Source organism: Neopelma chrysocephalum, unplaced genomic scaffold (assembly GCF_003984885.1).
Source record: "Neopelma chrysocephalum unplaced genomic scaffold, ASM398488v2 Primary Assembly neopelma1_23, whole genome shotgun sequence".
In the NCBI taxonomy this organism is placed as follows: domain Eukaryota; kingdom Metazoa; phylum Chordata; class Aves; order Passeriformes; family Pipridae; genus Neopelma; species Neopelma chrysocephalum.
The window spans coordinates 37,118,530-37,142,609 of NW_020897691.1; the positions used below are offsets into that span (position 1 = coordinate 37,118,530).

Consider the following 24,080-nt stretch of genomic DNA (forward strand, 5'->3'; position numbering starts at 1 on the left):
GACTACCAAATATCTTCAGAAGTTATTTCTTCTATCAAAGGCAACCCCCAAAAGTCTAGTTTCAGCAAACAAAAATATTCAGTATCTAGCAATCACTTCACTGCTACAGAACTCACTTTTCTAATAAGTTAGGAACTGGAATGACTGCTCCTCCAAATCAAAATGAAACCACCCTCCACCCTCCTCCATTCTTCGCTCTACACCCACCCTGATAGCTAAATAGAGAACAAAACAAAAAAAAAAGACAACCTACAGTTCTCTTACCAGCATACAGTGGCATACAAAACAGAATATGAAATAGGTTTGGGACATGTACTCACAGGTCACCTTCTTTTATAAAAAGAAATCAGCAGTTCCAGTAACATATATCAAGTGGGTTTGGTCAAAAAGCCATAAGGGTTTTGAAGAAAATGCCCCACTATGGTAGGTCTAAGAAATGTACTCTGGTTGTTCAGCTTCCTTCTTGACAGTAATTATACCAAAAAAAGTCACTGACCACAAATCAGGAAGCAATTCATCATTATTCAGAAGAACGTGCCTTGGAGTAACCCTTTGCAAAACACTGCTGAGTTACTGGTTTTGTCTCTCTGTTTCTCACTAATCTTCTTAAATTTAATGTATCCAAATGATGTTAAAAACCCAATAATTTTGTAAACCAAGACCCCCAAGCCCTTGCAAGATTGATCCTACTGCTCAGATAGTGGAAAAAAGGGAAGGTAAAAAGCTCATTAATTTTGCAGTATACAAACTTTCATGGCAAAATGAATTAAACATATCCCTTTCACACATCTTGCCACTTGTCTTTTTGCTCACTAGGATTTCAGAACAAGACAAGAACACCAGAAGTTGTTGATGAAGACTGAGAGTTGTGATTACTGCTGTCTGTACCCCACAAGGAATCGATGTCCTTACCAAATCAGACACATCATCAGCACTCATCAGACCGCACAGACAGCTCAATTCAGTGAGCTTTTCTTTTTCTTTTAACAGTCCTTCTCAGCAAAGGGTGGTAGAAATCCCAGGCTGTATGGAGACAGCCCTTCACAAGTTAGCTAAGCCTTCTGATTTTCTCATGCTACATTTTCTTCTGTTGTATAACCCTTAAAGTATAAGAAAGAGACAGACAGAGAAATCCTTGCCTGGGTACTGGTCAAGATTAAAAATTCCAGTAAACAACTAGCATCTAGCATAATTTCATGTTAAATGTCGAAATAAAGGGGACAAATGACAGCCATGGAATCAAGTAATCACCTGGAAACAGATTGCTGGGTGTATGCTGTGGCTGTTTGTACTCGTTTGCATTTCAACATGTGTTTCAGCACACTACCAAAAAATTTAAACATCAACAGCAGAGGTAGTTAAATGCTCCATTGATCTGTGCATCTGGACTGAAGGGAGAGAAAATGGACTTCCAGAAATTTTCCTACACCTACCATATGCTGAAACAAGCTCAGTGGTTCAGTTTTATTTTTGTCTTGCTTGTACTTGTCTCATAAAGAGCTGAAAAAGGCAGATGTTCTTCTCATTTTCCCTATATATCTTCATTTACATCCATCTGCTCTCTCAAGAAAAGTTCACAACCAAGCTACAGCACACCCTACCAGTTTTACTACATGATAGGTTGAGTTTTTTCATGGTTTTAAAAATATCTTGGCCTTAATTAAAACGACTTTAATGAAATTCTCAGAATTTCTAGAAATCACTCCTTGAACTAGTCAACTTGAAACAGTCTCTGACACAGCAGATACTGTTTGATATCCACCTTACAGACAGTGTTTGCCTCTTCCCCGGTGTAGCTGAACACAAAGCTGATTTCTCAGCCTGTACCCATTAGAAAGTTGTTTTGGCAGAGGATGTTCTTGCACAGCTGTGTGTGCCAACACTGAAATTTTGCTAACCCAGACTAAAGCTGCCCAGATGACTTTTAACTGAGGGTGGCTTTCTGGTCAGCAATTCTTCACCGTGCCCCCACAAGCTCAGCTGCAGAAGCCGATGAGGGGCACCCTCCAGGAGAAGAGTGCCAGCAGTGCCAAGGCAGGCTGGCTCCACACTGCCGGCAACCCCCCTGCCGCAGCCAAAAGGGACTCCTACCCCGCCGCAGCTTAGCGGGGACGGCTTAATAAGAGGTCAGGAAGCAGGGAGCTTCTGAGGGCCAGGAGGCAGGACAGCGGCGGAACTCCAGGTCCGAAGCCCAGGGTGAGCCGTTCCCGGGCTGCTGGAGGGCTGTGCCAGAGCGGCACTTCGGAGCTCTGTCCGCCAGGTGTCCCCTCGGCGGGGAGCCCTTGACGGGAGCCGCGGGCGCTGCCCAAACACAGTGCCCCGGCGCTGCCTGCGGAGCCCGGACCGCGCCGCACGGCAGACACGCGCGACTTAGCCCACAAGGTCCTCTGCAGAGTCGTTCAGCTCCTCTCCCTTCAGAGCTTCCAGCACTGCGCCGCATCCCTCCTCTCAGTACAGCAGCATTTCCAGCAGGAAGGCGCAGCCCGGCGGCAGCCCGAGCCCGCACGGCGCTGCTGCGGCCAGGCTGCGCTCGCCGCTGCCCGAGCGGGCCGGGGCGCGCCCGCGGAGCCGCCTGCGAGCGGGGCTGACTGCGAGCGGGGCCGGCGGGGCCAGCGCGGCCGCCTGCGGGGCGGCCCGGCACGAGGAGCCCGGGGCCGGCGGGAGCCCGGGCCGGCGGCCCTGGAACTGACCAGGGTCCTAATGCGGCGCCGGGGGCCAGACACGCCCGGGGCCCGCCTGGCCCAGTTAGCACATCCTGGCCTGCCCGCGGCTCCCGGCCATGAGCCGGACGGGCTCTGGTTCCAAATCTGATCTGAGATGGCGCTTCGGAAGATCAACGCTCCTACATCCTTGTCTGGGGAGAGGGTACTGAAGTAAACAACGACTCCTGCTAACTCTGCAAGGGGAGGGTATTCTGCAATGGGACAACTGAGCTGCTTAAAAAAATCCAAAACACCGAACAAACTCTTACTGGCTTCATTAGAACAGCAGTATTCTCCACATGCAAACAGGACAGGCCATCATGTGTCCTGGAATAACACCGATTTTATTTTTTTTTAACTACTAGTCCTACAGTTACATAATTTTTACCCCTTTGTTCAGTGACCAGTTTTCTAAAAGTGATGCCACAAAATAAAATGCTTTCAGATGGCTTCCTCAGTGACAACATATAAAATGAATAAAAGCAATAGAGGGGAGCAAGTGTTTAAGGTCACACTTTGCAACAGCTCAAAATCACTGCTTTCACCAAAAGCACTGATTCAGGGTCTATCTCTAAGAAATGGCCTTATTAGAGAAAAGCAACTGTAGTGGGTGGTTTGCTGGGACATGTTTTGCTCTGCCTAAGCTCACAGACCAGGATGAGGCACTAGTAATACTCAAGACAGCAGAGTAACTGGCACTTTATATCAAAGGCTGTTGGGGCTTTAAGCACCGGGACCAAAGGAAAAATTATTGAAAAACAATGTTTTTAAATGTCTCCATGAAAAGATCATTCACATATGGCCTTCTAGAACATGAGCCTAACACCGCATTTCTTCATTTTTTGACAATTGCCAAAACTGGAGGAAAGGATAAATAATTCATGCACAGAAATAAATAAATGACTTCATGCCAATCTAACAGCCTAAAATGTTACGAGCAGTAGTAATTCATTTTTTAAAATGCTGACACATTCTGTGAATTCATAACAAAAAATGTGTCCTTCAGAAAAGTCCCTGATCAAGATCCAAGAATAAACAAGAGTATGATGACGTGTCATGGGCTCCCTCACAAATTGCATAAACCCTTAAAGAAGAGCTACTCGCTCCACAAAGCATGCAAAGAGAAGAAACAGAAAAAGTAACCCTCCCCAAACAACAGCGGTTGTACTTCCTCCCTCCTAAGAAGGCACGCAGTACTTTTCCTGATCCAACCGGAGACACAATACTAATCATGACAACACTAGGATTTTCATGATCTAATCATGACAGTATTAGCATTTCACAAGCGATGTATTATATATGTTTTTTGACAATAAACTGACTCAGCATTTAAAACTCTAGGCCAGATGAAGCCACAGCTCTCCCCAAAGTTAACAATGAAGACAGCTCACATTTGAAACCCACTGGCAAACACGCATGCACACATCCCCCAAAGTCTTACCTCATACTTTCGCAAGTGAAAAAACCCACCCTACTGAGCTGTCAGGACTCCAGTGGTTTTCCACGAGGTCAAAACCAGAATCAGGCTCCCTCACTGACCCCATAAACATTGATGTGCAAGAGCAATACACACACCCAGTCTTGACCTCCCAAAACAAAATCAAACTTGGAAGGCAGACAGAAAGAAAAACAATGTTTCATGTCAGAAGTTGCTAGAATGCAAGCAGATTATGCCAACTACAACTACTTCACCCTTCAGATGAGTAGCAAATGAGTCACCTGTCCGTACATTCAGTGGGGACAGTAGCTTTCACGGAAGGTGGGTAAAAAAAGCATCATATCGGCCTTTTCTTCCAGAGCTACCTTAGACATAGTCAGGGTTTGAAAGTTCCTATTACTCCTTACGGTAGGTGCAATTCAGCACAAATAAAAGACCGGGGGGGAGCTTAGGAGAACAAAAGGAGGATGTCCTATATTCAGACTCCCACTAGCAGGGAGCTGCACAGGTCACATTTTACAAGGAAGAACCAACAATCTTTCAACAACTTCTCTCTCCCCCCATCTCTTATACAGAGATGGCAGCAATCCTCCTACCCTGATTCACTGATCTAAGCTAGAGAGTAAGGAAATTACACCCCGGTGTTTCCAAACACAGTGCTGGGAATTTTGAAAGCTCTTCAGATGTCTGCAGCTGCAACAGGACGACTCAACAAGGGCAGAGAGAGCAAGCAGCCTCAGCGACCAGCTGGCTGCCAAGGATCGTCCCGAGCTGTCGCACTGCAAGCTCATCCTTCAACCAAGAAATCCTCTCATATCATACAACAGTCACAGCTTTATTTCCCTCCTCTTGCCAAAGTAAGACCTATCTAACAATGCCATAACACAAAGCAAGGTTTCACACTTTTTTTCTGGAGCATGACCTTTCTCTGCCAAAGTTCTGCAGGGCAGGGCAGGGCAGATGGGAAGAGAAGAGTGATTTTACAGAGAATTTAGCTTTTACCTCTTACCAAACCTACTAGGCACTGTATTAGGCACTGCCAAGCTAAATTCCACGGTGTCAACACCCTTCAGCTGGGAGTCTGGCCCTATTTCTGTACGCAGGATTAAACAAGTACCTGCTCTGGAAGGAAATATTTGATAGGCACAGATGAGTGTACCTCTTCTTTTCAGCTCTGTGGTCAGTATGTTTAGCCAAAGCAGAAGCACAGGTAATAGTTGCTATACCACAAGTCTCAGCACAAGGAGAAATGAAGGGTTGTCCTTTGGGTTATTACCCTACCGAACATCACACCTAGCTATAATAGCTACTCTATATGAAGGAGTAAACACAAAACCAAATTGCTCATCCGGGCTCATTTCTTTCCAGCCCTTCTGAAACAACAACAAAGAATGTACCCACTCCAGGGACAAGGATAGGACAGACTCACGCAGCTAGCTAGCTACCAGTGAAGATACTGTCCCAGATAAACAAAAGTTAATTTAAGCTACGGCCACCCTTCTGTCGAGCTTCCTACAGTCCTACCATTACTTCCTTAACCAGAGCGCTGGAGTTTTTAAGAATTTAGGAAGTCAGGAATACAACAAGCTCACGAAAAGAATAAAGCAATTTCATAACCAAAGGGAAAACAAAAAGAAATAATTAAACACATTTCCAGGAATTTGGGGTTTTTTCCCCCCTCTATGTTTTTTAAAGCTATTTATTGGACAACCGAGGCACTTTAATCTCTGAGCCAGAGGCAATGAATGGTCCTGGCAAACAGCAGTCTAGAAATTGGCACAGAGAACTACCCCACAGTTTAAATATGCTTATTCAGATGCTGTTCAAATTGTGTGAAAATTTAACTGTTTGCGAATTGGTACAGAACCAGTTTCAGGGATAGGTTGGTTGCAATTTTCAGTGAAAATATTACACAACAGATGACCAGCTCACAGTTTCTTAAAAGAGTTATTAGGGTCCCATATTAAAACCTAGTGGGTAGTTTTTGGTGGTGGTGGTGGGGCGTGTGTTTGTCTATGTTAAAGAATCAAAGACAGGCACACGCTTTCCAAAGCGCTGTGATTTGCCTTGTCTGACTCCAGCCTTCCCCAGAGCATTGCCGCTTACCTCTTTGCAGTTAGATGCATATTTGAAAGTCAAGTTCCTTGGCAAGGAAGCCTCTGCCTGAGTTAGGGTGCCTCCATCGGCACTGGGATCCAACGGGTGATCATTTACAATGTATGTGCACTTCTCTTCAAAATCAGCTTCTGTCCACAGAGTCATGTCAGCATCCTCCATGTCCATTTTCATTGTCCGCTCTCTCCCTTTCACCAGATTCTTGAAACTCACAGTGTTTGAGCTACACTGTGTAGCAGCCTGGAAAAAAAGAAAACAGCCTTTAATCCTCATTGTCCTTCAGTGTTGTGGTTTCCGTTGATACAGCGTGACTAATACAGTTGTCTGTGACACTTTAAAAGCGTATGCAGGATACTTGGTACAGTTGAGTAATAGCCAAAAAGCAGTGTAAACGAAGCTGCTCTGACTGAAGCAGCGCCTTAAAATGCCAGCCTTGGTAATAATGAGGGAACAAAAACAGAGGAAAAAATCCCTAGGCTGACAACTGCTTTACCTCTTTCAGACCCTTTCCTTAATGCTTCAGAGAAAAAATATTCCGTGCTGAAGAAAACGTGGGGTCATGGCTGCGAGACCACTTAGTTGCCTGTGGAAAAGCTGCCTCAGAAAAGTGTCACAAACAAGGAGAGGAAGAGGAAAGGAGCCGCTGTCTGCGTCTGAATGAAGCTAAAAATGGAAAGCGCATGTTGGAAGAGCGGAACCCAGCCTTGCCTCTTCCAAATGGGGAAGCCTGAACTTTCCCACCGGCTTTCAACACACAAACAACTTTCAAAACAACCTGGCCCCCCCGCCTCCTCCTGACGTCCCCTTATCCTTTGGCATGGAAGGCTGAGAAAGCCGACATCCTGCCAGCATCACTGTAGCAGCAACAGCCCTGCACAAAGCACTACAACACATTTTGGGGGGTCAAAACAGAAAAGGAGCAGGGGAAACAATAAAATAAATATTTTTTAAAAAGCTGTTCTATTCCTTTTGATTTTGATGGTACCTACTAGAATTACTACCTCAAAGCACTAGATATGAGCCTAGCAGGACAATTCCAGCAAGTCCTTCAGCCCCTCGGTCTGTTCAGGACAGAAGCACTGTTATCAAAGCTATCCTCGAACTGGTATTAGGGTCAGGCTCTTTCCATAAGGTTCACCAAAATCTGTGCCTACGTCTGTAGCTGGGAATGATGTTCAATCCAGTGTAAAATCTCTTAATTTTTCCTTTTCGAATACGCAGCTACTACGAAATTCACACCCCTCCTCCGGGAAAAACGAAACGCGAATACTGAAAGTGCACGATCTTCCCAGAAAGAGGGTAAGGTCTGACTTACTTGCGCTCGGGGGAGACCCCCGGAGCTCCCTTGGGACCGCCCCTGCCGGGAGGCACGGCCGGGCCGCCCGGAGAGGCTGGGGCAGGGGTCGCGGCACGCAGCCCCCCCGCGGCCGCCGCGGGACTAGACCCGCGCCCCGTCCCGAGTGCGGTCGGGGCGAGCGGTGCGACAGCGACGGACCCTCGGCGTGGTATAGGGAGAGGGGACTAACAGCGAAACTCAGGCCGCGGGGGAAGGGGGGGGGAGGTGGCGACAGCTGCGCGGCGGAGCGAAAGGGTTAATGCCGATCAGAGAAGCGCTCTCGCTCCGGGAGAGGCGACGAGGAAACTTTTGCTCCGTCCCGCGGGCGCCGGGGCGGGCGAGAAGCAGGAGCCGGGGAGGTGGAGACGGGTGCGAAGGGGGAACGGCATCGCGCTCCTTACCGGGGCAGAGTCCGCGCGCGTTTCCACACCGAAGCCCACCGGCGGCGGCAAACCTGGCTCATCTCTACAGAGTAAACATTTCTCCTTCCTTCCAGCGGCCGGGTCCCCGGGAGACTGACTCACACCTCCAGCCGCCGCTCCTCTCCCGCTCCTCCCTCCCCCGCTGTCAGACAGGTGCTGCTGCTCTTGCTGCTGGGGAACGCTGGGGGGCCGCCTGCCACAGCCGCGCGCTCCGCTCGCCCCGGCCCGCCTGCCGCTCGCCCGCCCGCCCGCCCGCCCGCGCTCTCGCACCGGCCCCTCCCTCCTTCCCTCGGCCCCTCTCCCCACAGAGCGGGAGGTGGGACCCTACCTGCAGCCCCTGCCCCCGCCCAGCCCACCCGCGTTGGGTTTTTACATCACTATTTTTTTTCCCCTCCCTTTCGACCCAGACGTCAGCAGGGAGAGCCGCGGCGCTGCCCCGCCGCCGCGGTCTGCCGGGCGGGCGTTTCGCGGAGAGCGCACCTGAGGCAGCTTTTACTAGAAATCTGTTTCTCGTGCTCTTTTTAAGCTCCGGAGTTCAACACATGCCCACTTTCATTCTTCCGCAGTTTGACTTGATAGAACATTACAAAAAATAACAATTAAAATTACTCCGAAGTTCCCAAGGAATATTGATTTAAAACTCGATTCGAAGTGCTTGCTCCCAAACCTTAACAATCATAGTATTTCACTTTAGATGTTGCATTTGGGAGTTTCAGAGTTTTGATTTTATCCCTTTCCTGAGCCTCCTTCTAATCAATGCCTGTAAAAGGAACTGGGAAAAACATTTCTGTTTCTTCCCTTAAAGAAAACCTTCCCCGTCTCCCTAGATAACAGCAGGGAAGTTCACAACAGCAGGGCACGGCAGGCAGCATTTCCAAACCCGTTGCCTCCTTCCCAGTGTGGTAAGAAAATGAGCACAGATCTTGCACAGTGCAATGTGTAAGTGACCATCCAGGAACAAGCTAGTGATGGAAGGAGGATTGGTAGAACAATCACCAGATCCCTGCACCCAATTTTTTTTCCTCTGATCCAAGTCAGCATGCTGGCTGAAGGAAGGACATCCTGTGATGATGGCATACAATGTCCTGTTTGTTTATTATTAAGAGCATTCCTGCTTCTCATTACAAAACAACCAGATGCCTTACTTCCTTCAGTGGTCCTGTCTCTTTAGTGAGGCATCCTCAGGCTCAGAGCAACAGTGATGCACAATTCCATTTATAGCCATCCACAGCCCAGTGCGAAACACTAGCTGTTGCACTGTGAGGCAACTCTACTACTTTTCCTTCTTCTCACATGTCTGCAAGCTTATTTCTCATCACTTTCCAGGCACTTTACATGTCAACCAATTTCACATCTTCTTCTAAACATACATCACTTATATTTTAGGGTGATCTGGGTGTTATTTATTTCTTCACAGGAAAAAGGAAGAAACAGCGGCGGTGGGGGGGGGGCGAAGCAGGTTTTATGCAATCGGGTGCCTGTCTGTCTCTCTGACAGGCATATACAAACCCCTTTCCCTTAACCTGATCCTCCTCCCACTGATAAAAAGACGTGTGGAAAGGATTACTTGCCGTTTTCGGCCTGCAATGCTGAGAATAGCATATCTGTGTAAAGACCTTCCGTATGCACTAGCACGGGAGGGCTCGTGGCAGCAGACATAAGTAGGACAACTGCTGGCAAGTCAGTGTCCTGGCTTAACTGCCACCACAGCGTAATTCCACAAGAGAGGTGGCCTGAGCACTGGGCTGAAGGATATAAGTGTAATTGGATATACCCAGTAAAACGAAGGCACATCCAAAATGAGGTCTAGGAAGGCTCTGAAGTAGGAAGAACCATTCATTAAAGGAGAGAAATCCGGCCTACTTGATTGGGTTAATTAACTGATGCTGAGTCACACCGCACAGAACAGAAAAACAATGTAGTCATACTGAAGGTGATTATTTTACCAAAAAAAAGTCTCACTCCGAGAGGCAGCTGTTTCAGAGCTTTTCACTTCCCTGTTAGCTTGAAAGAAAAACAAAAAGGGGAGGGGGGGCAAGAAGAAAGGGTTGATGTGTTTCCTTCAGGGACTGATCTTCTTAATGTGAAGAAGAGCAGAGAAAAAAGCAAATCTGCTTTTCAAGGAACTGAGAATGCTTTTGGGCTGGAAAACAAGAGGAAGCAGAGATTAGATCAGATCAGATGAAGTAAAATGTTCCTCGGGACAGGAGGATGCCACTATGCCAGGTCAGTGCAGCTCTTTCCCTGGAGCCTGAGAAGGCAAGTACAGCCTGTGAAGCCTATGGACTTCAGATAACTCTGAGGCACACTCCGGGGCTATCCTGAAATTAACTCCAGGTGCCTCAGTGAAGCTGAGCCTTGAACTACCATAGTGCAGGAGAAGGGATTTCACTGCTGTGCAGGTCTAGCCTAATAGTGCCTGATCTGGAATAAAACTAAGTTTATCAAGAAAAAGAGACAGAAACAAATTGTTAAGAATGCGTACTAAAGTAAGAAACACAAAGGAAACTCTGCCATTAAAGAAATATATAGACTGACCTTCTGACCTTCCTCCTTAAGAGAGAAACATAAAAAGACGCCCTGTTCAACCAGAAGTTTGCTGCTCTTTTATAGAAATCGTTTGTACCAGTAGCTGCTATTGTCTGGAATGCGCAATCTCAAAATGTTGTTCATTTCAAAAAGATCATTTTTAGTCATATTTTATTTTTTTTCCTTCTCGCTTAGAGAAAACCTCAATTACTGTATTAATCAGCATTTCTCAGGCAGCTCTCTCTCCAGCAGCTTTCAGCCTGGCAACAAATCATGAATGGCCCTAACAGCTCTGATCTCAGAAATCCCCATCCATTTCCTTTGATGCTATCACCACTTCAGCTCAACAAGCCTTCCGCAACTCAGCCTCAGCTGCCACTGCTGCTGTTCTCCCTGCCTGCTGTAAGGGGAAGAAGGAGGGAAGGGAGCTGGCTCTAATAGATGAAATTTCTTTAGAAAGTTGGAGAGGAGATAAAATGCACACAAGAGATTAAAGAAGAGTCGCATTTTCACATCCTCCCCTTCCCCAAACAAGGTCAGTGGCAGATTGACCACATCAAGGGTAACTACTAGACCCACCCCCATTTCCCACTTCCTGCATGTAGGCATCCTTGTGCTGGTAAACATTTGGGGACCAGTTGTGGTCATTACTTGGAGAAGGTACACCATGTAGTTGCACGACTGCACATCTTTTAAAAGCCAACTGAGAAATCAAACTCTAAGAAGAACTTGCTTTCAAGTTCTGATATACACTTATGTTTTGGGGCCACATTTTTGAAAATGTGGTTGCTGTCAGATTCAAGGGAAAGAGAGAGAGACCCAGCACACTCTAGTGACTGTGCAACAGGAAAAGTTACAGCTCTCACGGTCTTCTCACAGACTGGCCTGTCCTTTGCAAAACAGTGCCTATAGGTTTCAGATATGATCTCAGAGGCTTTGTATGCCCTAGACAACTTTAGCATGCTATTGCCTATAAGGAGAGAAATTAAAATTGCTCTTGAATCTACATGAAGGTTTTTGCAAGGGCATTTGGGGTGGTGTGTGGTGTAACGAGGAGGCTTTTGAATTAACACATGCAGCTTTCAGAGACTGCTTTTAATTACAGAGCACCCTGGTCATTGCCTCGTAGCACTTCCAAATGCCAAATGTTTATTTTTGTCTCAGCTGAGCACTACCAACAGCCGATCTTTAGGCTGCACTCTCAGCTACTGTCTAGTGCAAGCCTTAACATCACTTTTGGTTTCTGTTGTTTTATCCTCTCAAGAAATTTTCCTTAAAAAGAGAAAAAAGGAGTCAAACTAAAATACCATATCTCTTTTTGTTTTCAGCTAGGCCTTATTAAAATACTGCTCAGATGACATACAAATAAGCCAGAACAATCCTCCTCCAATTGAATAAAAACATTCTCCCAGCATACAGAAGCAAGAACTAAGCTTCAGCCATTTCCTCTTGTTGAGGCTTGACTTTGAGAAGGAGACAAGGCTGTATGGGCCTGCTATCAGGAGGGCAAGAAGACTCTGTGAGAAGGTGGACCACAGATGTTCCCTTCTTGTCTACCATCAGCCTTTCCATCACACTTCTGAGCAATGGTGGTCTTGGGAAAGGTAAGAATGACAACCAGAGGCCCATAGAACAACACTTTTATTGTCTTTGCATGTTTCTATGAACCTAAGTTTGTATTGGACAAGAAAACCTGGGCACAAAAATCAACCTTTCAAATCCCAAATGTGGACTTTTGAATATTCTATCCATTGCAACTGAGTTTGAGGCAAAATTTATGATAACAGGCCAAACCATTTCAACCACTTTCCAACCTTACTGGTGAAAGGGGACAAAAAAAGGGTGTGCTTTGGAAAACTTTCATTTAAAACAGGCTGATTTCTAAATTGTCACAGAAGAGGGATAAGGAGGTATACATACATTAGAAGGCTCACTCCTGTGAATATTTCAGGTATCAGGCCCACAACAAGCTCACAAGCTGAAATAATGAAGCCACCTCAGAATTAACTGCATTATTTCAACTTTCATGTCTCTTCCCTACTTGGCAGTCATGACACTTTTTGGGGTATTCTCTGTTAAACCTGCCTGGTAAGACAGAAGTGATATGAACAATAGTGAAACTTCAGATTCTGCCCCTACACAATTCCGTTTTCATTTCAGATACTCTCTGGGTTTACCAATCTCCTGGAGCTGACGAACACAGCAGAAGCAGGGTGAGATCCATGGGTGGAACCACGCCACTTTTCTCAGACAAAGAGCTGGCCACAGAGTGCGTTTCAAAACAGATTAACAAAAACAACAGCTACACACCATGACAAAGTGCATGTGGTGGAAATGAAAATATTTACCCACAGATTATCACAGATCTAGCAATGTGACTACCGTGGATCTAGGACCAAAGGATTCAAAATAGTGTATGTTTAGAGCTAATTAGGGAATCTGGTAGGGTTGGTCTGAAGGACCACTTTTTAATCTTCTAAGAGTACAGTTGTCATTTCTTCACCTCTCCTACCTCAGGGTGGTGAAATAACAGTCTTTTCATACCTATGTGTTGGGTGGGGGAGGGAAGAATTCCTCTGCTGTTAAACACAACTTCTCATTAAATAGTTGACACCTTATCCTTCTTTAAATGTTGTAATGTTTACTTTGCAAAACCCAGGAAAGCTTTTAAAATAAAGATAGCAGAGAGATTCTTAAGCCCGGTGTCCTTGCTTATCTGCTGTTTATCAACCAGCTATTGTTTCTGGAGGAGCTCGTTGGGGAAGGTGGAGCAAAGAGGGTTAATGTTCAATAGGTATCTATTAGTTCCCCTGAAGGAATAGCGCTGCTGACAGAAGAGCAACACTGGCTCTCAACTACTTCCTGCAGAATGTGACAAACCAGAGAAGGAAAAAAAAAAAAAAGAGGGCTGCAGCTACTTTTTTTTCTTCTTTTTTTTTTCTCCCTTTCCCCAAACAACTAGTTTTAAGAAATACATTGTCTTTAGGAGAGATAATCCCACAATAGAGAGTCCATTAGAGGTATTAAAGCATTGGCAGCGCCTGATCTACAAGAAGGGCTCTGTCCTGACAATAGACAATTAAAGCTGATAAATCTGCACTACTTGTTGCCGTTCTAATTCCTCGTAATTGTATGCTACTTGTCCCTGCCTCCTGCGTCCAGGGATGAAGCATGCTTCTTTAATCTCCAGAGTACCTGACCTAGTTCCTATGTGGTCTTTTCAGGACCTGTTTTCTTCCCATCTGGACTTCTTCCCTCCTACTCTCCTTTCCTGCTTCTCTCCCCTAAGCATTAAGAAGAGGTTACGATAGAGGGCACAGAAAACACCAGAGCAGAGCACCCGGATCAATAATTCTGGAGCCCCAGACAATGCGCTAATCTGCAATAACAGCTAATCATGGTCAATTTGGCACACCAGTGATTAAACAGTACTTTTCATTAGGCTCAACAAGTAGAGCAGACGCACACTGACAATTCAAATTGCCCTATCAGTAAGAGCTGCAAAACTCACGTGCACTTCAGCATTTGTAGCTGCTGCATCACTAGACCTGCCAGACTAGGTCTGGCGGGGGGCTTACCTGTTTTCTTTTGACATTTTATGGACTAAGACTCCTAACTGTGTTTTCTATAAAAAACAAGCCCCTGCCTCATTTCACTGTCACAAGTTCTCTTAGTTAAAGGGCTCAGTGGGTGAAATTGTGATGCTGAAAAATGATCATTGCAATTACATATTTCCTCTTGGTGCTGACAATGTTCTTGGTTTTACTTTATGTCTCAAAGATATTTGTTGTTTTTCTCAAATTTCCTTTTTATTTTCTTGGAAGAAATGTTGGAAGCCTGCTGATGACAGAACAGAAGCATGAAAATGTGCAGCACAGGATTTAGAAGATGGAAAACAAGTAAAAATTACCTTGGATCTATTTATTTTTCTATTTATTTTTGTTCAGACAACATCAAAAATATTTGGACACTCAAGAACGGTTTGGTTTTTTTTTTTTTCACCCCTGAACTTGTGAACAAGCCAGTACCGTCTCCACCTTACAAATCTGCACAGCTAATAACCTTTACGTGCCAGTTTGATAGTGACCTTCCTGTCACCCTCACAGAACAATTTGTTTTGACAACAGTTTATTCTGGTGGCAGTAGTACCTAGCAGGTCCATTTTGCAAACTGCCCTGAAAGCCTAACCCAAGAGTTTACCATACTTTTTCTCTAAGGCACAGCACCAAATTCCAGGACTCCTAGAGACCAACCCCACACACCCAGAGGTCTCCTTCTGTTTAACTTTAGCTTATCATCCTTGTAGTAACTTGAATAAGTGTTAAAACTGCATTTCAAGTTGCTCGTAAAAAAAAAAATGACCGTGGAAGATGTCAAACAAATGCAGGAAATGTCTATTCCACTATTAATATTAATGAATCCCTAATGCATTTGCAACCCACTTGAGGTTAAGTCAGTAACGTTCTTCTTCTGACAGCTATTCCTCTTCAGACTACCACTGCTGAAGATGTTGATACTTTCCCTTTTGCTCTGTAATCTTTAAACCAAATTTAAATTAAGTTTAAACCAGAGCCTACCACAAAATCATGTATTTTATCCTAAGTGAACACAAAACCCTAGAGAGAGTGGTTTAAAACAGCACACATGTCCGATCAATTTATCATTTTAAGATAGGAAGCTGCCGCAACAAACAAAACACCTCCTTGAAAGTGGGACAGCAGCAGATTGTGGTGCAGAAAGCGCCGGGATCTTTTGTTTTCCTGGAGAGCAACAACAGGGCTTTACAGAGCAAGACAACAGCTTCCCCTTGCTGAAAGCTAAATCAGTTCACATAGAAAAGTCTGCCAACTGCTAGTTAGATGGTAGCAAAATATTGCAGATAATTCACTTTTCATGATAAAGCAGAAACAAGCAGGCATGCAGCACCCAGCAGGGGCTCAACTGATAAAACGGTGTCAAACTCAAACCATTTGTCAATTGGAAGGGAAGAGAGCAAGCTGAAAGATGGACTCAGGAAGTAGATTTATCTAGTGCGACACATTAACTAGTATAAATACTAAGGAAAAAGTAAACACATTTACCCAGCAGTATCTCCAGCCAGCAAAGAAAAGGCTTCTGAGCCTCAGACCCATGCTGGCCATCTAACCACTTAGCTGTCAGCTACAACAGCAGTAGCATTTTTCTTCTTGTGCAGGATTGCAATGCCATTTAATTCATGGCACTAAAAGGTTTTATTTAAAGTGTACGTTATAATTAAACAAAACAAAAGCGTGACTCGTCTGCTGTTCTAGTCTCCTCCCTCCACCCAGTAGCCAAAACAATAAAACCACCTTGGCAGCAAACAAGTCAGGTAACATACCCCGGAGAAGAGCACAGATTTGTTATAGAATCATTCACTTTGCGTCTGGCTTGTTCGAAACTGCCTTATCAGAAACTTCTGTGCCGGAGGCTCCCGAGGCAACGGAGAGGGCTGACAAATGCAGGTCAGGCACAGTAAGTCGCCAACAGCGTAATGTGGGGCACATAAACAAACTGGAATAATGCAGGGCAGAAGGGCTCTTTGCTTTCCATTGGGAAGTATAAACGAATAACACAGTATGTGAGCAGCACATCTTTGCTAAGATCACCGAGAAGAAGGAAAATGTTTCAAAGGGCTTTAGGATACCAACCCACAGCTGTGTGGCAACCTGTAATATCAAAGAATGGCGCAACATATCAGCAAGCCATTTTAACACTCAATCTAATATAAACCTCGAAAATTAACAGCAAAGTAAGTAATCTGCATCATGTCCCAGCCCTCCCTTTCAAAAAAAAAAAGAGTTAGTTTATAAAGAAAATTACAGCACAGTTCTTTGTTCAGCTGTACCTTCACGTGTCCACACAGCACAGGTTCCCCACCTCCAGTTTATGCATCTCAGGATTTTAGTCCATATGGAAAGTCTGTCATTCACTCTCACACCCTTACACACACACACGCATGCTCATGCACACCACACCACACCCGCGCTCTCGCTCCTCAACACACACTGTCTGGAACTGCTCCGAGGATTTTAGAATCTCCTCTTGCTAGCAGATTCCTCCCTCCCCTCACGTCCACTCCACCCCGTTCTGTAATTAGGCTTAACAAGAGCAATTAACAAAACAAACTCCTCTCCTCCTGGTGGCCTGATAATTCTGATTGTCATAATATATTAAGATGTGTAAGCCAGTTTAAAATAAAGGTAAATTACAAGATTTCACAAGAGCCATTTTGTACCTATTTCTACTCCTTTTATCGTAGGGATAATGAACATTCAGACGCGCCTTTAATTTAAAACATAAAAAACCAAAATTCACTTTTGAACAGCAGAGCCCAAAATTGACACTTTTGAACCAACAAGACTATTTTGATTTTTTTGCAAGTTTATTATAGGGCAGCTCCCTTCTCCTACGCAAACTCCTTAGAAGCAGTTTTCTTTGTGGAATTACTTTGTGACCCTAAACATACAAGATGTGAAATCAAGTTTTAATGCATCTTTTGGCTCTACAGATGTCCAAATAAACAGATTGTAATTGTTCCTTTTGTTCTGCCTGTTGTCTAATGGCATGATACAGGAGACCAAAGCCTCAACATTTTTCTGATAGTTTGTCCATCCACTTTTAAATCACTTTCCTTCAGCAATCAAATCACAAAAATTTAGTGTCAGAATCATCAGAAAAACAATTGAGGACTAACCGATTTCAGGTGGTCAGTGGAGAAATTTTGATGTCCTTTAATTTCAGTAAGCTATGTGTAAAACACACAGAGAAAATTTACAGACAGCCTGAATTCAATTGAGAAACATATCTAGTTCTTGATCTGCTTATACACTCTGTGAGTGTGTAATGAAAACAGTCAAAATTAGTAAACATATCAAGCACACAGAAGACCAGAAAATAAAACCAGTTTGATAGGTGACATGGATTTTGGTTCATATGAACTGAAAAAACATTCTGCTCCCTCAGTATATTTTTTTTAAACAATTTTTAAAAAATATAAGAAAAAAAAAAAGAAAGGCTGATGTTGCTAGTGTATTGTTGAAATCCTGCAGTTTCTGATAAGCTTGATATGTTTTCCCAAGTCAATGATTTCATCTCTGCTGGGTGTTAACATTTGCACAAGAATAATTTTGGGGGTCAGAAAGACATCAGCAAATGAGATTTCAAAAGGTTTCATAAGAGCACAGATTGCTCAAACCCAGGGAAAGGAGGGTTTCAACTTCCAGAAGTTCACTCTTCTGCTTCTTCATTCCTTCTTCCCTGAAACTGAGTCAAAGTTCTGTAAAAACCTACAGCGAACCATCAGATTTGCAAGACAACAGTATCACATAAAAACCTCCAAGCTTTGCAGTGAGACAAACGCTCCAAAATGTCAGTAAATGAAGACCTATTATGGTGCAAACTCAGGCACTCTTTCAATTGGTAGGAGATGCCAGGAGATCTAGGATTGCGTTAAGAAACTCAGTTCTGCACTCCTGGCATATGATGCACTATCTTTTTTTCCACTTCATTTGGTGTTCAGAAAGAAGGATGATGATTAAAGGAGTCGTTTTTCCAGTTTTTTTTTCTCTCCTTTCTCCTTGAAAGGCCCAGTGCCTTACTTTAACCACAGACCATTCAAATGAAGACAACCAATTTTGTCTTGTATTTTTCCGCTTTGCTCATCAGAACAGCAGCACTAGAACGCCTCACAAACATCAAATAATGACTAATCTGATTTTCACAATACCTCCCCCATATGTTGATGAAGGTATTATTGCTATTCTCTCTCTGCAGAAGGGGTATGGAGACACAATGACATTAACATCAAAAGCATACATTAATTTTGGGATGTGGAACAGCCAATTTACTCAGCACAGCACATTACTTTCTATGTTCAAAGCATTTCTCTTCCTGGCATCTGTGATCGCTGTATATTTTGCAGGACTTCACATCAGGCACCCAGGAAAATATAAAAATTATTGCCCACCTGTGAAAGACTTTGCTGAGGTGAATTGGCATGAATATTACACAGAATTACGGAAGAAATAATACCTAGTGCTTCAGAGCAGAGCTCACCTGCTCTGAGAAGAGCAGCATTTTTTTCTACCATGGTCATCTTACTTCCTTATGCTGCAGCAAATGAGATGGGGGGAAGAGGTGTCCTAAAGATAACATTACACCACCCCAATTCATCTCCCCTAGCAAGCTTGTCTTATGCCTGAATGAGGCAAGTAACCAGTTAACAGTAATTAAAGGAGTAATTAAAGACTGTATCATAATGCATAAGAGGATCAAATTGGGGTTAGGCAAACAACCTTAAGTCTGGAGAACTTGAGTTTGCAATTTTAGTAATGTTTTTCTACAGTTTTTATGCTGATTTTTGAAACTGTAAATAGAAAAAGCAGACATGGCATGATCTGGCACTACACTGATGCCCTAACAGATCAGCAACAGAGCTAGGATATTATGATCTGCCACAAGCAGACTTCTGCAGGGAAGCTGACAGACCTGGCTCAGAGCAACCATATGGTTGTTTTTGGCAAGGTCAGCACAAGCATTGTAAGGGATAGGACACTTCTGTTGGTGAATTTCCCCGGGAGACCTGCTGGAAGCAGAGGAATGACTGCTTTCAGGCATCTTGATTTCATGCTAGGTTTGATGTGGAGTTTGTTCTTCCTTCTCCCAGACCTCGTCTCAGACTTCTTATTGGTTTCCTTGCCCAGCAAGTCCTCAGCTTTTTCCTCCTGACCCCTCTTGTAGCTTCCCTTTCCAGTCACTCCCATCTTCCACTCCCACACCCAGGCTCTTGTGTGCCAAGTCTTCTCATCAAGCCAGTTTCAGTCCCTCCTGGTTCCTCATCTGCACTGCACTTTTTTCCTGTCCTCATCTAAGCAAACATGGCATGCTCTCCATCCCCCTGTGCCCTTTCCTGCTGACCAGCAGGCCTGGCCTCCACAGCAGTGTGGTGTAGTCAAGTCTCCAGGCATCTCCTGGTGCTCCTCTGCAGGCGCGTAGCAGTGAGCCCAGTTCATAGGTAGAGCAGACATGGTGTCAAGCCTACTGGAACTCCTGTGACTATGTTAGTATGGCACTGAGCCCGAGCTAATAAGCCCTGGTGAGAAGCCGGATATATTAGCTTGGGCTTAGCACCGTGCTAATGCAGTCAGGCAGCTTTTGGATCAGAGCTGGCTTACATCCCACCCGCTTTTAACACTGAGCTTGCTCGTCTTTGTCTACAATAACCCATAAAGATAAATCCCTCGGTCCTGTACCAACCTTACTCTCAGTTTCCCTGATCTCCGGGCATAGTCTCTCCTCCTTCATAATCCCCTCCAGGTTCAGCTCTGGTCCATAGACAGTTCCTTTTGATAACTCTCTGGCCCCAGGATGGTTTGCAGTAGGCACCCACCAAACATGCACTCCTCTGCTCTCAGTTTGGGTGCTCCATTCCAAACCCTACTTCGTTCGCTCATTGAAGCAAGTCTTGATGCCCTCCTACAGCTCCTGGGAAGGCTACTCTGCCAATCCTCTATCTTGGCTTCTAGCTCAAAAGCAATTCTCCTGGGTGTGAGAATCAGAGATGGAGGTGGGGACAGGACTGGAGTGTGTTGAGCCTCTGTCAGAGACCCAGTGCAAATGAAGCGCATGTGGAGATCCATGAACTGGGAAGTGCTCCTGGCAGAGGGGATGGTATTTGAGCATCCCAGACAATGACAGTCACCACCCTCCCCTACCAGATATGCTGTCCTTCACTGAGCCACTGAACCTGTCATTCTAACTTCTGCTCCAAAAAATGGGGGCTATCATGGTGGAAATTACTTTTCAAAAGAAAAGTTGTCACATTCTTGTTGTTAGCAATACAATTTTTGTCATAGCCAAGTTTTTGGAAATGACAGAGTAGATTTAGCCAGAAGAAAGGAAAATGCAAGACAGACTTGCACCACACATTTAGAATTTGGTAGAATTATGAGCACCTAAAAGTGGGATCTCCTAATGCAAATAGTCTGTCTGTCTTAGCAACAGGTGATGCTACCAGCATTGCTTGTACTAGATATCAGTTTCCTGATTTAATTTTAGGGGGATGAACATTCTCCTTTACTGAACATTCTCCTTTGTATGAGAATGAGAGTATTACCATCACACACAAGTCCCATACAAAGCACGTGCATGGCTTTAAACCCTTTTCCTTGGACCACTGTTCCTCTTTCAGTGACCCAGACCAATGCACCAGAATCATATTCATTATACAACATGGCAAGGTTTGATAAAGGCAGAGAGGATGCTCCTGTTCCGACAAGTTTACATAATTTGCTCCTTTAAATATATTAAATCCTAATGGGCAATGGAGACAGAGGAATGCTGAGACTCCTATTTTTCATCACTGTTAAGATTAAAAAAATAAACAAGTGACTGTGTAATTGCAGTAGCTTACTGTAATAAAACCTGATCATAAAATGACTAATCTTATCACCAAATAATTATAATAAAAGAATTTTTTTTGAAATATTAATTTGCACCAGTCTGTCCCACCATACCCCTCTCATCTAAAACTATTAGAACTATGTGCACACAAATCAGGCAACAAGGAGTAAGGGAAGCTTGCAATCAGACCTAAAGTCTTCCCTTCCTCTCAGCCCCCAGTACAGGACAGCCACTTCCTCTCTACAAATGCTTTGCTCAGATCTGTACACAAGTCAGGCCACATCTTCCGGGGAGGCTCAAAGTCTTTGCAGACACACAGTTGCCTTCAAAGCATCACTGGAAATCTGTGTGGGAAGACTCTAAAATATTAAAACCATCCTATACTCTTTTCTTCTAAGCCAACAACAAACCCTCTCTAAACTTATCTACCACTTCTCTGTTCAGTTTATTCTGGGTTGCAGAATAACCTTTCTGACTACTGAAAAAGATGCACAAATGCATAAGCTATATGCACACCACATGTGCGAAGCAAAACAAATAGAGACAATGTGTATGTTCCTTCCAGGAAGACAGTTCTTTTCCAGAATGTTAAAATTATGCATAAGCTTTTCCTGTATTACCAAAAAGCAGGCAAAAAGAAGGCTGGTGTCAAAAAAAAGGCACTTCAAAAAGTAGCTTATCTATCTAAACTGACTTACCTTTTGGATCAACACTTCATTGTCATCTTGCCTGATTTTCTTCTCCCACAGCTCACCACTTGCCCTCTAGCAGATTCACAAGTTATTTAAGCCATGATCTTCAGTTTTAAGAAATCCCCAAGTAAAAGTTTGCTACGGCACTCATAACCACAGCCCAGCAGCAAGCAGGATGCAACACTGCTTCTCCTCGCGCAGCGCTCAGGCAGCCAGCCCATACTGACTGACTGCAGATGAGAGATCGTCGTGTTTTCTCTGTTTCCCCATTTCTAACCTGAGAGCCCCACTGTGCAGCAGGATGACTTTCAGGGACACATCCTTCATACCCTCTCCTTGCTGCCAGATGTCCTCTCCAGCTAGTTCATGGCTTACATTTTTGTATTTCACAATAGGTTAACAATTTTGATAAAAACTCCCAGGCTACTAGTCCTGAAAGAAGTACGTGTTATTCCTAAAGAAGGTGGAGATGCCAAAAGAACTGGTCTCAGTTAAATCCTCAGAATTTCTTTCATTTCACATTTCTTTCTGACTCTCAAATTGAAACTTCTGCCAGTCCTTTATATAGATAACTGGATTCCTTTGAAATATGGTCAAGCTGACAAAGTGTAGGGCAGTATGATCGAGATGCTGTTTCTCTGAAATACCTGGCACAAATGCACAGTGCTATCATAACTCACTGCACAGAGAGAAGAGGGCACTAACAGACCTTCAAAGGCTCATGATCAGTTTCTGTGGATGGGTGCTGTAACCCCACAGATAACAGTGAGAATGAATCGATTGATTTAAATCTAGCAAGGATGTAAAGACAAACAGGTGCCAGAAATTCAGTGTATGTACTGGTTACTGAAAACAGGCAAGACACAGGGAAATATTTTTTTCTGATTAATTTACATAAAAATAGATTTGACTTTTGTACAGTTGATGTGATTTTGCAAATCACCACATTGAAGAAATCTAAACAAAGTCCATCTTCATGCTTATAAACATGTACAAATGTTTAAGGGATGCAATATGTTAAAAAAAATCAACAATAATGGTTAGTCCATGCTTCCAATTATATTTTCTTCAATTAGTCTTGAAGAAACTAACACCTCTATTAATCATTTCAATTAACTCCACGCACCACATGACATCCGCACCAGCAGCCCATATGTTGCGTTCCAATCACCCAAATATTAAAGCCTTTTTAATTGATTGATCTAAAGAACATTCAACAGGCTCAAGGTGGCAGCCAGCCAGGAAATCCCAAAAGAAGATGACAAAAAGGTGGGGGTGCTAAACCAGCTTCCCAATTTGTTTTTCCTCTTCCTCCAGGGTTCACTAAGTTAATCCAATCACAGCCCATAAAGCCCCTTTTTAATAAAATAAATAAATAGATAAGAGAACACACATGTTGGCTTTCCCCCAGAGAAGCCCCCTCCGCTAAAGCTGGAGAGCCATCCTGTTAGGAAAGTGCCGCATAGGAGGGTGCATTTTTATCCAGCAGAAATATTTAGCTTGGCCGCCCGCCAGGGAATGCTGAAAGAATAGACTGAATTAGGGGATTTACCTTCCACGTGTTTGGCACGCGTCATTAGAGGCTCTGAAGAGCTTGACTCCTTTGCTCTCTCACTCTCTGTTTTTACTCCCCCTCACCAGAGCTTTGATGCAGAGAATAAGTATGAGCTATAAGAGCAGTTGATGTGTTGCAGTTCTAAGTGTTAGCATGGTGGCTTCTGCGCTGTCGAAGAAAACTGATGCCCAGCTTCTGAAGGTAATTTTTTTTTTTAATTCCAGTCAGGTATAGGGTGATATGTTTTAAAAGTGTTTGCTTTAACACAGAAAAAAATCCCCATGCTCTTTTTCTTTCTTTTCTGGACAACAACAACAAAAAGTTTTTGAAGTTTTCTGCAGACAACTTGAAGTAAGCAGCTTAAAAGTAAATTCCTTAAGTGAAACTTCAATCACGGAGTATTTTAGGAGCTCATTTGAAAGGTTAGTTTTGCAACAATAACCCATGAATGGCTCTCTCTGTCATTTGACTTTTATATGCTGTCATGTGGACTTATTTTAAAAAACACTTCTTTACCTAAGTACTTTAGTCTTGCAAATACCTATTAAAATCTATGACCAGAACATGTTAGTAGAGGTGGTAGGTCTACACCTCAAGTAACTCGAGCACCTTCTCAGAATTTCTAATTTGTGAAAGGAAAGACTATATTTTAAGTTAGCCTCTGCCACCTTAACTTAAGGAGAGGAAAAAAAAGAAAAGAGAAAACCCCCACAGTTTCCAGATGAATAAAAGTGTGGAGGTCCTTAAACCAACAGTAAAGCAAATGTTTGTGTCTGGAACACATGCGAACCCTATTTACAGGGCAGAGTTTTGCAGAACAACTCGCACTGCCACTAACACCCATCCACTGAGCTGGTGGGAGCACTGGG

General features: G+C 44.0%; 1 protein-coding gene and 1 long non-coding RNA gene across 7 annotated transcripts in view; one reads left to right on the plus strand and one right to left on the minus strand.

The window, feature by feature from the left end:
* The window catches only part of PRDM1 (PR/SET domain 1), a 56,454-nt gene that overhangs the window by 16,569 nt on the left and 15,805 nt on the right, over window positions 1-24,080 (minus strand). Inside the window, exons 1-2 of one of the 6 annotated variants that reach the window (XM_027694095.1) lie at window positions 7,993-8,141; window positions 6,247-6,495 (exon numbers count right to left, since the gene is read on the minus strand). In XM_027694095.1, coding sequence (XP_027549896.1) covers window positions 6,247-6,429 — 183 coding nt within the window. In that variant the 5' untranslated portion in view covers window positions 6,430-6,495; window positions 7,993-8,141. Of the gene's footprint in view, window positions 1-320; window positions 2,142-6,246; window positions 6,529-6,748; window positions 7,073-7,992; window positions 8,142-24,080 lie in introns of those variants that run through there. The other 5 variants (XM_027694060.1, XM_027694052.1, XM_027694075.1 and 2 more) reach the window with 5 other exon arrangements.
* Window positions 7,346-13,220, plus strand: LOC113972735. The gene is made up of 3 exons (XR_003535983.1): window positions 7,346-7,554; window positions 11,871-12,146; window positions 12,703-13,220. It is a non-coding gene; the product is annotated as an uncharacterized LOC113972735 (long non-coding RNA).